Source organism: Vombatus ursinus, unplaced genomic scaffold (genome assembly GCF_900497805.2).
Source record: "Vombatus ursinus unplaced genomic scaffold, bare-nosed wombat genome assembly UNPS02014863.1, whole genome shotgun sequence".
Taxonomy (NCBI): Eukaryota; Metazoa; Chordata; class Mammalia; order Diprotodontia; family Vombatidae; genus Vombatus; species Vombatus ursinus.
In genome coordinates this window covers 30,283,142-30,297,705 of record NW_020954641.1, presented here as the reverse complement: position 1 = coordinate 30,297,705, position 14,564 = coordinate 30,283,142, and the positions used below count along the sequence as shown (strand labels likewise).

At 40.0% G+C, this 14,564-nt stretch overlaps 1 protein-coding gene across 1 annotated transcript in view; it reads right to left on the bottom strand.

Moving 5' to 3' along the window:
• Window positions 1-2,085: 2,085 nt before the first annotated feature.
• Window positions 2,086-14,564, bottom strand: part of GLRA1 (glycine receptor alpha 1) — a 53,748-nt gene continuing 41,269 nt past the window's right edge. Inside the window, exons 7-9 of the mRNA XM_027841933.1 lie at window positions 13,715-13,861; window positions 13,585-13,593; window positions 2,086-2,370 (exon numbers count right to left, since the gene is read on the bottom strand). Of these exons, the coding sequence (XP_027697734.1) occupies window positions 2,086-2,370; window positions 13,585-13,593; window positions 13,715-13,861 (441 nt within the window). The remainder of the gene's footprint in view (window positions 2,371-13,584; window positions 13,594-13,714; window positions 13,862-14,564) is intronic.

Here is a 14,564-nt window from a genome sequence, read left to right as displayed (position 1 = left end):
AGTGAGAAAGTCTTGGTTGAGGGGAACTGTTGCAGTTTCCTCTCCAAGCCCCCTGCCCCACTGGCTCTTACCTAATTTGGTTTATGCTCTAGGAAAAGGAGTTCAAGGTCTCATCCCACCTGAACCATGGCTAGCGTGGAATTTCTCTTAGGTTTCAGTATCTGTGTCTACATAGGCTAAATTAAATCAAAGGCAGGCAAATATTCAGTCTTTTTGCACGTTCAGACAGATAAATTTTTTTTTTGCTGCATAGTCTATTTTTCTATTCTTATTGCAAGTCCATTTTTTCTACTTGACTTTCTGAGTCACTTGACTCAACCCTCTAATGGTCCATGGAGACCTATCAGTTGTGTTGCAGTTGATGGGAGAAATTCCCCAGAAGAAAGGTGATCGATCTTAGGAATGAGCCAGTTTCCTATGATGTCCTCCTGTTTTGAGCAGGTTTTAAGTTCCCTATGCTCTTATTGTTAGGGACCATTATTTCTGCCTCTTGAGCCCCCAAGAAACAAAGTCCTACAGAGATTGATTGTCAACCACCAATCAAACCAGTTGCTGCTCTCATTTGAAGCCAAGATACTAAAGTGCAAAGGAAAACATGGAACCCCAGCATCCAGGTCCTTACAGCCAGGCTGGAGCCCCGACTACTTCAGGGCCAGAGGGCTGCAAAGACTGGCGCCGTGCATTCTCTGACAAACTGTTTCAGGTCTGGCAGTGCCAGGGGTCAGATGGCTTCCGTCCTTCTAGCCCTCACTTCCCACCATGTAACATCCCTGTGAGGATAACCCGTCTTTGGGCAGCAGTGCCCCCGAACTCTTTCCCTCTTGCAGAGAGAAATTCAAGTCTGACTTTCTTAGACATTAAAGCTAAACAAAACACCAAATTAAATGGAACCAAACAGAAAACCCCTACCCCAAACCCAAACGGACTTACAAAAATATAATTGGGTTGTTTCCCCCAATTTCCATATTATTACCTATCTATGAAATGTCAGAAAATAATGACTGGCCTTTCTCTGCCAGGCCAGGGGCAATTTCCCCACTGCCCTTTCCTCTTTAAAGCTAATCTTCATAGAATGCCTATGTCATAAGCCTATTTCTTTCCAGAGACCTCATGCATACACCTCCTCGCAATTCCAAAGAGACTTGAAGAAAACATAGACATTTACAAAAGTGGCATCCTTTTACATTCATTCTAGCTGCATTTTTTTGGAAAACTTTTTTAAAATCATAAAAAATTGCATATTGGCCACATTTCTAAGGAGAAAGTTGTGACCCCCACTTTTGTGTTTGTTTTCCTGGGGAGGAGATGGGGGAAGAGGCGAATGGTGTGTTGGGTTATGTGAGTATGAAGCTCAGAGACATGGGCCTGCTGCAATCTTTAGCTACAGGACACAAGGAACAAGGGACCCCAAGTTTTCCCGTGACCCTGGACCTCTCCATCCATTCTCTTCTTTTCATCCTAACACCTCCTGTTCCCCACCCCGAGCGATCTTTCAAAGCAGAGATAAATGACTTTGGGACGCGACAGTTAGTCTACCCAGGTCCACTTGGAAATAAGAATGACCTTGGGATGGGTATGGGGAGAGGAAGAGGACACATGACTATCAGCTTAAGGTCTTTGCAGCTGTTCCCACGCTTGGAAAATTGTCAGTCACTCCGGTGACTTTAAAATCTAAGCAGTTAATAGGCTAAAAATTGAAAAGATCTTTTTGCATAATAATTAAGCATAAATATATAGCTTATATATAACACTGCTTTCCTGGGGCAAATTGTGCCCCCTCCCCAACTGGAAAACTACCAACTGCCCACAGTCCCTGGACTCTAGTTTGTAAAACTTCTCTTCCAGCCCCACTCATTCTTGCCAGTCCCTATATAGGAAAGATCTTCCCCCACCCTTCCCCCCCCCCCCCCCCACCATCCCTCCCCATGTTTAAATAGATATTGCCACATTCGGAAATTCATGCATTTCTGCATTGCTATTGCACGTGTTCTGGGAGAGCCCTTCCTCTCCCTCTGCTTCCCTTGGGTCTATTTTCCTTGTGCCATGCCCTCCCTGCCCCTACCCGAGCTGCCACAGCCCTTCCATTCACTGATTGTGGACATCCTCCCTGCGGACAATCTTGTAGATGATCCAATAGAAAATGTTGAAGATGAGGAAGGCCATGGGGAAGCCAATCCGGGACATCTTGTCAATCTTCTTGGCCCTTTGGATAAAAAGCTTGCGCATCTCCTCTGGGGACTTGGAGGGAGGAGGTGGAGGGTTGCCTGTGTTGTTGTTGGCTCCCTTGACGGAGATGCCATCCTTGGCCTGTAGACAGGCTGGGCCCATCCCGTAAGCAGAGAAATTGAACCTCCCCTCCCCAGCTTCATCCTCCTGAAACAGATTCAGCATAGGGCTCTACTTAAAATAAGACAGTGGCAACTCACCCTCCCTGTAAGGCTCCCCCCCAGGGCCTGGTTCTGCCCCTTTTTCTCCCTTTTCCCACTCCCCTGATACTGAGCCATCCCAAAGCCTAGGAGGAGGTCAGCCTTACAGAGGGGCTCGGGTGATATTTGGCACAGATGCAAATCAGGGGATAGCATGGTCCGTGGAAGATAATTCAATTTATTTTCCTATGATTTGAGCAATTTGGTCATATCCCCTGTTTTGCCTCTGGCTCCCACTTCCCTCCCCTCTCCCCTCCACCCCCATAGCCTACCCTTCAGTTTCCGCATCACTTTCCCTGCCCCTCCCCAATCCTCCTTCTTTGGCATAGTACCATAGACTTTTGTTGCACCATCTCTCTTGTGACCACAACTTTTCAAGGGACCAGCATCACCCCAGATCATGGCCCACGACTTCATACTATCCACTCTGCCTGTATGCAGGCATCATTCCTGATCTATTCCTCTCTCTGAGAGTAGGATGACCTCACTGGAAAAAAATGAGTCCCAAACAATCCTTGGGTCCTTCGGATGAATTGGATTTAAGAACTGTCACATTTTGGTCCTAACCTATCTCTCCAAGTTTATCTTTTGTTGATAATCTATATGACTCTTTTGCTTCCAATAGGCTGGTCCCTCCAAACATTTTGTGTGTTACTCTATGTGGAATGTCTTCCCCTCTTCTCTCTTCCTGTGAAAATCTTACCTATCTTTAATGGTCTGATTCTAAGGTAACCCCCTTCAAGGAGATGTTCCTGATGAACTTGACTCTCATGATGATATCTCCTTCTTCTGATCTCTAATCACAATTATAGTCAGGCACACATATTGTTCCCTTTAGGATCATAGACTCCATTTGTGTGTCCTATTATTATTGTGTGTTATATAACAGTAGCAATAATTTATATGTGGTCTGCAAAGTGTTTTATCCACACGTCATCATCCAATTTGATCATTGCAACAACATCGTGAAGGGGGCAGGGCAATGTTATTATCTCCAGTGAGGAAAATGAGGCCCAGGGAAATGAGTTGCCCAAGGCTCCATTTGATATTAAAAGCGACTCTCTGAAGGAATCAGGTCAAGGGTTATTATGTTCATTTGACAGAAAAGAAAACCGAGGCCAGACAGGAGTGACTCATATGAGATGTCATTATGGATCAACAGCAGATTGATCTTTTAAATCTAAGCAGTTAGCCTAAAAATTAAGAATTTTTTTTGTGTGTAATGATAAGAACCCGAATCTTCTAACTGTTCACAAATGCTTTTTCTACAGTATCATGATACATATTATATAATCTCAGATTATATATGTATATACATGTATATATAACACATATGTAAATATGCACATACATATAAATCTCTATCTCTATCTCTCTATCTGTGTCTATATATACATTCTATGGGATCCTGTCTCATCCAGTTCTTGCTGAATAGGAGAGAACATAGATTTGTTTCATCCAATACCCCTGTCACAAAGCACTTCTACACAACACTCATTCAGCCATGCTGATGATAGCATGACATTTTTTGTGTGTGTGTGTATGTGTGTGTGTGATGAGGGATTGTGTAGAGCCTAAAGAGAGTGGTTTGAGTATGTTGTCCATGTTCCCTTGCATTGTCACAAGGGGGTCTCACACTTTCTGTGTACTTTGGAGGCAGGGTAATAGTGGGCATGTATTGGTAACGTTCAGTAGCTGCTTACGTGGTTAGGCCCAACGACTACAAGAATGATGTCAAATTTTCATTAGAAAGGTTTTTGTGTGACCAAGGGCAAGGGATGTCTTATTGTACTAGTCACTGAAATATCTTTCTCTGGCTCAGCATGTGACCAGGGTCATAACTAGGGTGAAATGATCAGAGCTTTGCTCCAAGGTGCTAAATTTAGAGGGTACTGACAACATTTGCACTTTAGCAGCATAGAAAAATAGGGGGTTTAGCACTGAGTTAGCAATAATAATTAAAATAGGAAGCTACCAGATGGTGAGTTTCTTCCCCTCTGTCTCTGTGATGGCATTCCCAGCAGCAACTTTTGTTGGAGACATTGTCTCTCCTCTCTCATCAGTACCCTACCTCTCCTGCCAGTACTATTGTTTGTGGTATTTGCACTAGTATAAGAATTCCTAGTTTGGGTTTGACAAGAGGGACTAAGTTTCCTGAGCTGTCTTACTGTGGGAGGGGGATGTTGGCTGTGGGAAGGACTTGTTTATATTGGGCAGATTATCATTCTAAATCTGAGATCTAGGAGTTTTTAATTGAAGAATTTCAAAGGTGATATGATCCAACCCTTATCTAATCAAGAATTCTCTTACAATATAGCCCCCAAAGAGTTAGCCAGACTCTTCTTGGAGATGTCAAATCTATGTAATGCTCAGGACAGGGCTTACTATCCCCATTTGACAGATGAGATGAGAGAAACCAGAGAAAGGAAGTGACTGAGTGAAGGATAGCCTACTACTTCCTGAAGAGTCCTACTTGACCTTTGGATAGTTCAAATTGTTTGGAAATTTTTCCTTATATTGAGTCAAAATCTGCAACTTCTAACCACTTTTTGCTAGTTCTGCCCTCAGGGTCTAGGAAGACAAGTCTAATCCCTTTTCTGCATGATAACCCTTCAGATACTTGAAGACTGGAATGATACTTCTGTAAGCCTTCTCTTCTCTAGGCAATGCTAACCAAGTTCCTTTAACTGATCTTCATATGGCATGGACATAAAGTACTTCACCATGTTGCAATATTCTGAATATCATATTTCTTTTAAGGCAGCCTGAGAACCTAACAGCTTTTTTGACTGCCAAGTCCCAATGTTGCATTATGTTGGGATGGCAGTCCATTAAAAAGTCTTAGATATTTTTCACAAAAATTGTTGTCTAGCCACATCTTTATCATCTTGTAATTGAGAAATTGATTTTTTGAACCCAACCACAAGATTTTATGTTTATTGCTATTACATTTCATCTTGGTAGAGCCAGTTCATCTAATTCTGGCTTTTTTTTATGTCATCTTTCAACTTGTTAACTTCTCGTTTATATACCAGTATGAAGAGCTTACATTTTGTTCTAAAGACTTTGAACCAATTTAAGTTTTTGATCTAGGCAAGTGACATGGTTAGACCTTACTTAGGAGTTTTGTCTGTTGTGTAAAGGAACTACTGGAAGGGAAGAGGGTCTAAAGATAGAAAGACCAATTAGGAATCCCATGAAATTATGTTTCTTATTGCCTTTGGGGAAACAATGAAGACAGCTCTGCCGATTTCTTTATTTGATTCTCTGAGAAGAATATTCAAGTCCTCTTTGCGTTGCCTTATGCCTCAGTGAGGATATTATTATGGATACAGTTCCCTATAGATGTGCATGAGGGGTGATGAGGGCTTCAACTAGAGTTTTGACAGTGTGAATAAGGAGAAGAGGAAGGATGTGAGTGATAATGTGGAGGTAAAATGAAGAAGACTAGGTCATTGATTGAGCAATAAGTGGTGAAGGATAGGGTCAAAGAACACCTAACTCTATGGTTTGGAACTTTGAGTGATTGGATAGATGGTATCGCAAGAGAAACAGAGAAGTTTGAAAGAGGAGTGGATTTAGAGGAGAAGAAGATGAATTTACTTTTGGACATAGTGAGTTTGAGATATCAATGGGACCTGGCTGGGTAAATATCAATTTACAGTCATCTGAATAAAAATTATAATGAAACTCATGGGGGTATTTGAAATTGCCAAGAAAGACAGTGAAGAGAGAGAAGAAATCTAGGATAAAGCCTTGGAGGACACCCATGCTCAATGATGGGAAGTAGATGGATAGAGATAACATTTATTAAGCAATTAATATGTTCCAAGCACAATAATCCAGTAGCCAGTGAGTTGATATAGTACTAGGGGCACCGAACTGCATTCATGATAATATTCTCATTATGAATGAAACGTAAAGAAATGGAGAAGGCACAAGTCAATGCAAGGATGACTTACAGGTTCTCCTAAGAAAGGCAAATAAAGAAATTGGCAGAATTGTCTCCATTGTTTGTCCAAAGTAAAAAGAAGCGTAATTTTGTGGGACATTTGATCATTATTGAAATATTCATAATGAGTACAAGCAAAAAACCCCATCACGAATATAATTGCAGTTTTTACACTAACATTTGTTTTAGAGGATGGAGAAATATAGAAATTCCTATGAAGAACTTGACAAGATTCTTTAGATTTAAGTCAACACATAAATTGCTAGTTGATGACTTCAGTGTGAAAGTGGACCCAGGCGAAGAGGGCAAAAATTGCTTTGTAAAATGTGGTTGAGGATAAAGAAATGAAGGAGTGAAAGGCCATTCATGTATATAATAAACACTTTTGTCTGGAAGGGGGTTAGAAGGTTCTATATGTGGTAAGCACTGAAGAGCTTCATAGTAAATGAAATTGACTATATACTAACTGACAGGAAGTCACTCTTTATTGATTGAAATCAGCTGTCTGTGCATAGGCAGGTTTTTGACTGGTTAGAGCAAAGGTCAAAATAAATGCCAAATTAGAAGAAAGGATAAAGATAAGAGGACACTGACTCTAGACCTATTTAAACAAGGTTGTTGTTTTTTTTTTTTAAACAGTAAAGAGGTCTAGTGTATTCCTGGGACACATACCTAGGATGTGATGGTGAATCTCCTAAGACTGGCTAAATCTGATGACCCTGATGATTAGGGTTTAACTAAATACCCTAAAGTATTTAAGGTTTCTTATAAAGATCCTAAATAATCACTGTTTCTAATGAAAGTCAAGGGCTTCAATGAAAAGCATGATATGCAGGCTAAAGTGCTGTACTTGGAGTCCAAAAGACCTGGGTTTCGATTCATCCTCAGAGACTAGCTGCGGGGCCTTGAACAGGTTACTTAACCCCTCTCGAGCTCAGCTTCCTCACCCGTGTAAAACAAGGTGGATGGATATGATGGTCTCTAAGGTTTATTTTAGCTTTAAATCTGTGATGAATATTTTGGTTGACAATAAGTTTTTGAATTTCTGAACCACAGAATGTAGCAGTTATAGACCTTTGACTAGGGCCACTTAACAAGGACTGGTAAAAATGTATTTGCCTGGAATCTTACAACTCTAATCAAAAGGGCTTTAAAAAATGGAAGCAGGAAGGAGAAAACTGCCTTTGTATATGTCCCAACATAGCTATTATGAAGAGTAACTTGAACATGAAAACTGACCTTAGAATCAGGAAGACATAGGCTCAAATACCATCTTTTTCTCAAACTGACTGTGGGTCCTTGACTAAGTCACTTAACCTTTTGGTCTCACAGGCAGCTGTCTAAGAGTAAATTGCAGAGTGTGAACAGATCTGTACTATTAAAGGGAGTTGCTCATTGGAAATTATCTACAATGATGAAGTCATAGGGCTGGTGAAACAAAAGGAAACAACAAATACAAATCAGCTACATTTAGTGTAGAACAAAGAGTAGCAATAGAGAATATACTCAATTTCCAAAAGACAAGGGAGGCAGTAACAAGGAGAAATAGAAAGAGAAGGGAAGGACTAGTATTTATTAAACACCTATTATGTACCAGGCAGCTAGGTGGTACAGAAGATAGAATGCCAGGCCTGGAGTCAGGAAGACCTGAGTTCAAATCTGGCCTCAGACATTTGATAGCTGGGCAAGTCACTCAACCCTGGTTGCCTCAGTTTCCTCCTCTGTGGTAAACTCCATCTGCATGAGCATCATCTGAAACTCTCTCTCTCTGCCCTAATGATACTTTCACCCTTCAAAAAGCAGACTAAGCAGGAAGATGAGTTGCTACTTTAGACCTGATTCTGACCAACAAAAAGGAGCTAGTTGCTGGTGTAAAAATGATAGGAGTCTTAAGGTGGGGAAAAGTGACCTGGGCTAGATTGTGTTTGGGAAATGGCACACTGCTTTTGATGACCTTTTTTACACTAATATTCCCCCACCTTGGCTACTGGGTTATGGAATTTTCAGTCACAGCAATTCTCTGAGACCATTTATTAAGTTGTGGATGGGTTTGGATTGGTGCTGCTCATTGGATTATGCTAGGGTTAACTCATATCTACTTGTGTGAGCCGATTGTTAAATTTTCAGCATGAGCACTTAACACTTGGGAAATTGGCAAATGTTACAAACCAGGGCTTGATTTTTGTATTGGTGATTGTCTAGACTTAAGAAAAGGATGAAGAAAATGTTAACAATCCAGGTTAAACTTAAAAGGTTTTTGGGGAGCTGGTTGTTAAATATATATCAGCATGCCCATGGTCTCCACCCTGAAGAAATCACAGATACTTGAAATACTGAAGTAATCTCCCAGTGAGATTAACAATATGTGACTGAACCACAAAAGAATCAACATTGCAGGGTAATATAAAGCTACACACCAGTGACTGTGTAGTATAATGGTTTAGACCAGGGCTTCTTAAACTTTTTCCACTCATGACCCCTTTCTACATTTTGGCAGCATTCCTGTTCTGTGGCCTGAGGGCATGCACAATGCAAAGTACACGTGCTGCGTGTTCAGAACCAAGGTTGCAGTGAAGTTGCTTGATGCAATCTGGGCAAGTGAGGCCAGAAAAACCTTGGATTCGTTATGGATTTGATTTTTAATTAATTTTTGGTTGTGGCACATTCAGAAACCTTTTCTTATTGCCAAATTTTTTGCAACTCCGTATGGGGTTGTGACCCACAGTTTAAGAAGTGCTCATTAGACTAAGAGTCAAGGGTAAACTGGGTTCAGATTCTGCCCCAGATATTTTGAGACCATGGACAATCAATAACCTCTCTGAATTTGTTTCTTCATCTGTACAATGAAGATAATAATATCTCTAGTATGTACCTCATAGACTGGTTGTGAGGCTCAAGTATGATGATGTTTAAGTGCTTCTGAAACTAAGAACTCTACAGAAATATATTGTTATTATAATTTTCATGAGTGTAATTAGCCTATAGCATATTGTCACTTGTGTACAAGAAGTAGCATGAAACATACACACATACACACACACATCAGGGACCCTTTCCTGATTGCTACCCTTCCCCTGGTCCCCACCCAAAATGTCAGTGCCCTTCTTCCCTAACTACCTTATATCTAACTAACTATATGTATATATTTATATGTAATGACTGTAGTAATCAGTTTATTACACAGATTAATCATTCTTGAACATACAAGCAATTGGGTCTTTAAATATACACAAGTATTTCTGTCAGATGAATTTTTACCCCTACATCCAGATAGACCTAAGCGGCTAAAAACATAAAAAAAATTAAGAGCTATTAGCTGTGTATTAACCACATACAAACCAAAAAGTATTGTGGGGAAGGAGAGTGATGGAGAAGAACTGGAAAACAAAAACACCATCACTTTATGTACTAAAAGCTTCAATCTATTTAAATGTTGATCAATTAAACCTAGACTTTAAAATACAGAGTGTGGGTGTTGTTTAATCTTGTTGGTTGAAACATTTACCTAAGATGTAGGTCCTTCAGAAATAACTATGTATATATGTGTATATCTATTTTTATTCACTTTATATTAATGCAGCATATATTTTTACATGTACTTGTCTTCCCCATTGGAATATAAGCTCTTTTTTGAGTAGAGTGTTTCATTTTTGTGCCCGTATCCTAGCATGTTGCCTGGCACGCAGTAGGCATTTAAATGCTTGCTGATCAATTGAATTAACGAGGACTTGTGGAGCTCAAATCTGCATGGTGCCTGCTTTTTCTTACACTCGCCAGTAGGTGGCAGGTAACCCACACTAAACTTGATAACTAGCAAATAAAGCTAAGGAAAAATAGCCAAGTTCCTCCTAGAAGAAAGTGTGTTTTTCTAGGCCCTTTACAGATTAGAAGAGGGGAAGAGACTCTTACAGGGAGGCCCATTGAAAGTACTCAGCATAACAGGCAACAGCCTAACAACCAGGGAGACAGAAAAACAACAAAAAATCAGATGACAGCTCCCAGTCATATGGCATTTTATAGTTTAAAAAGCACAAAAGCCCTGTAATGGAAGAAGTGAAAGGATTATTTCCATTTTACAGATGAGGAACTTGAAGTTGAGACAGGGGAAGGAATTTCTGAGGCTCACACAGCCAGCCAAGTCTTTCATTGTTTCTACCACACTATCTGGCACCTCTGTAAATTAAATGGTCTTGCATGTGCATAGTTGCAAACTTGAGAACTGTTTTAAAGCCATTTATTCAAAATTCATTTTGAAGCCATTATCACTATGAGAAATAACTTGGAATAGTGGATGAACTTGGAATCAGGAAGACCTGAATTTGAATTCTGCCTCAGATACTTCCTAGCTGTGCGAGTCAAGTAAACTTTCAGCCTCACTCTCTTTATCTGTAAAATGGGGATAATAATACTAGCACATACTTCATAGCGCTGTGAGCGTTAAATGAGTTAATATATATAAAGTTCCTTGCAAACTTTAAAACACTATATAAATTCTGTTATTATCATAATAGGATAGTGACATCTATCTCACAAGATTGTTAGGGGGATCAAATGAAATGATTTATGTAAAACACTATATAAATTTGAACTATATATATTTATGTGATAGTAACTTTTTTCTGATTCTAGGAAGGAATAACTTTTTGCCAAAGCGATCCTTCCAATACTCCACAAAAATGCTTCTTTGATGCCTCATCATGGCATAGAGGTGACCCTGAGTTCTACAAGATACATCAATAAGATCAGACTCTTGTAGGTTCTACCAACCTAGAAAGGCTTAGTTCTGATTCTAGAAGCAGATTGAACTTAGCTCAGTATGGAAGGGCTCATCACCGATAGGGCAGTCACTGGCTAATGTATTCTACAGCTATAGCAACCTATGGGACAGATAGAAACACCAATTGACCCTTGTGCCTTAGCAGCCTCTTTTATCTTCTGCAGAATGGCAAACAAGAGGGTGCTAAGAATCATACCATTTTTATATTATCTGTGAATATTAATTTAACTCTAAGGATGTGATCTTTTCCTGATGACCACATGTTAACATTCAACTAGAGAAACTGAACCATATCAACACTCACATTTTCCTTACAGATGTAATCTGAAAGACTTAAGGAAGTTATTGCTAAAAGGAAGGATGGCTCACAGGGTTCTCTTTTGAAGAAACAGATAAAAGAGCTTTTGGAATGAGTTTCATCATGCTTCCAGAGGCAACAAAAAACATCATTTCTTAGGAAGAGCAGTCATCTTGCCTTGTCATGCTCATGATTCACATAGGCAAAAACATCACCGTGAAGATAATTACAGCTTATGTGCCAATAGCCCTAGTAGAGTACAGGAGTTGAGAAACCATTGGAAGAATTCAACATGATCCTCTTAAGGAGTTAACACTTAATGAAGATCAATAAAAAGGGAATCAGGGCAAAGATACTTTGAGAAATATGGTTTGGGATAAAGAAAAAAAGAGGATCAAAATCTTTACACTACTCCCAAGTTTTACATCTATTTATCATGGCACTTTCTTTAGAAGAGAGTCAGAAGCTTCTAGACACAGGCATGCCACCAAACAAGATCACAAAAAGTAAAATTGACTATATCTTAATGGATAGAATTTTGTAAATGTACTTTGTGTACATGTTGTTTCCCTCTAGTATAAAATAAGCTTCTTGAGGTAAGTGATTATTTCATTTTTGTCGTTCTATCCATACACCTAGCAGTAAATGACATATAGTTAGAAGTTTAATAAATGCAGCTAGGTGGTGCAATGGATAGAGTACAAAGCTTGGAGTCAGGAAGACTTACTCATGTTCCTAAATTAAAATCTGGCCTTCAGACACTTAGTAGATGTGTGATGCAGGGCAAATCACTTACCCCTATTTGCCTCAGTTTCCTCATCTATAAAATGGGCTAGAGAAAGAAATGGCCAACCACTCCAGTATCTTTGCCAAGAAACCCCAAATAGGGTTACGAAGTGTTAGACATGACTGAAAAGTGTCTGAATATATTAATAAATGCCCACTGAATTGAATTGAATATGCTATTTGGTAGAGAGTCCTAAAATGTTAGAGTTGGAAAATACCTGATCAATCAACCAGTTCAACTTTCTTACCTTTCAGAGGACACTATATGGCCTCAGAAATTGGAGTTAGCTTGGCATCATTCATAATAGGGATAAACAACCTATTACACAATTTAGTGCAACGAGTGACATTCATAATTATGAACCTCAGTCAACAAGAAAGTGTAACATCCTTGTGCATTCCATAAGCTGGAAGGGACTTTAGAAACAATCTAGTCTAACCCCCTCAATCTATAGATGAGGAATCTGAGTCCCAGAGGCTTTAAATGATTTAACCAAGATCACAATAACAACAAATGTTATGTTTGAGATTCCAGGCTGGGCTAGATTTGAATCAATGTTCTGTGACTCCAAAATCAGCATCTTTCCCATGGCAGCACACTACCTCCTCCCTAGTTCACATCCTTATTGCTTCTTGCTGGGACTTTTACGGTAATTTCCTAATTGGTCTCCCTCTTTCCTGTCTTGCCTTCTAAATCACCTTGATAAACTAATATAGTATCACATGATGTTTGACATCCTTGCTTAAAATGGCAGAAAGTACATGATTCTTTTTAAAAGAAAAAGTTTCTATTAATAACAGTTAAAACAAAATGAGCTTTGCTGTAATATCGATGCAATTCATGATGGGAAAATGCCACCTTCCTATTTCAAAGGGTCTCCAGGAAGCTCTGCAGAACAGCAGAGGGCTAACCCTTGCTTTCCTCTCTATCCCATTCATGTAGCTGCATAGGGTGGTGTGTCTTATCTGACTCTAAACCACCAGAATGTACTAGACTAAATTTTCTAGCCAAATGGACGCACTAGCAGCATACTGATTGGCATTTGCAACATCAATCCATTTTCCAAGAGTGACTCTGTCCCCAGCCCTTTCTCTTAATGCTTGACATTCCACTGTTAGCAATTCATTCTTTTGGCTTAATATCTTGCCCCTGTCTTTGGTGGTTCTCTCTTTCTCTTTTTCTGTCATTTTCTGTGCCCTTTTAATATGTTCTGGGCAACTTAGGTCTTATATCAGAGAGACAACAAAGAGCAGCAGATACAGATTTTAGCTCTGCCTTCGGCACTTCCCCTTCTTGATCTTCACCTTTGTCATTGGTAAAATGGGGAAGTTGGGACTAGCTGACTTCTTCCTTCTCTAATATTCCATGATTTTGTGCTGCCATGTTCAGTCCCAATGGAATAGGCCACCCTAAGGGCTGATACATATTGGGTCATTTTCTATTGCCCACCCTGGAGCAGTGGCCCGAGTCTTACCTTGTGGTGTCTCCTTTTCCTCCTGAACCTGAGTAGCTCTTTGTGCTGCCGGGACACGAAGTTGACAGCGGCATACTCCAGCAATGCTGAGAATACGAAGAGCAGACAGACTGCCATCCAGATGTCAATGGCTTTCACGTAGGAGACCTAGTGCAAGGAGATTGGGGAGAGAAACGGGGGAAGAAAGAGGAGTAGAATGTTCTATTTAGCATAATGGAAATTCCCCTCACTTTCCATTGGATGGGATGAGGTGAGGGTGGGGGTGTGTGGAATGGGATGGGGAATAGTGGGGAGAGAGAGAGACAGACAGATAGACAGACAGACAGAGAGAACCAATGGCATGGAGAAAAAAGTTGGATCAAATGGCTTTTTCTATTGGGTTATTGGATTGAGTGGAATGTTGGACCAAGCTGAGTGAAGTAACTATTGGAAGAGTGAATTGAGCAGAACACTGTGTCTAGCAAAAAGGTGAATTGAGGGGAATGATGGATTAAGCAGAATATTGGCTTGGGTAGAGTGTTGTAGCTAACAGAATATTGGAGTGAGCAGAATGTTAGATTGGAGAGGTGTTAAATCAAGTGAATTTTTTTTTTTTACTTGGTGGAATGCCAGGTCAAAGGGAATATTGGATCAAGTGGAATATTATACCTAGTAGGATGTTAGGTGGAATAGAATATTGTATTTGGTGGAATTGTGGATAGTGAAATGTTGCATTGAGTAGGAACTTTTGTGAAATAGAAGGCTGTTTGCCTTCTCTTCACTCTAAATTGGGTAGGAGATGGTGCAGAGGTTAAGAATGGTTAGCATCCCTCTGTCAATAACTCTGTGATCCAGTGACATTGACTTCCTT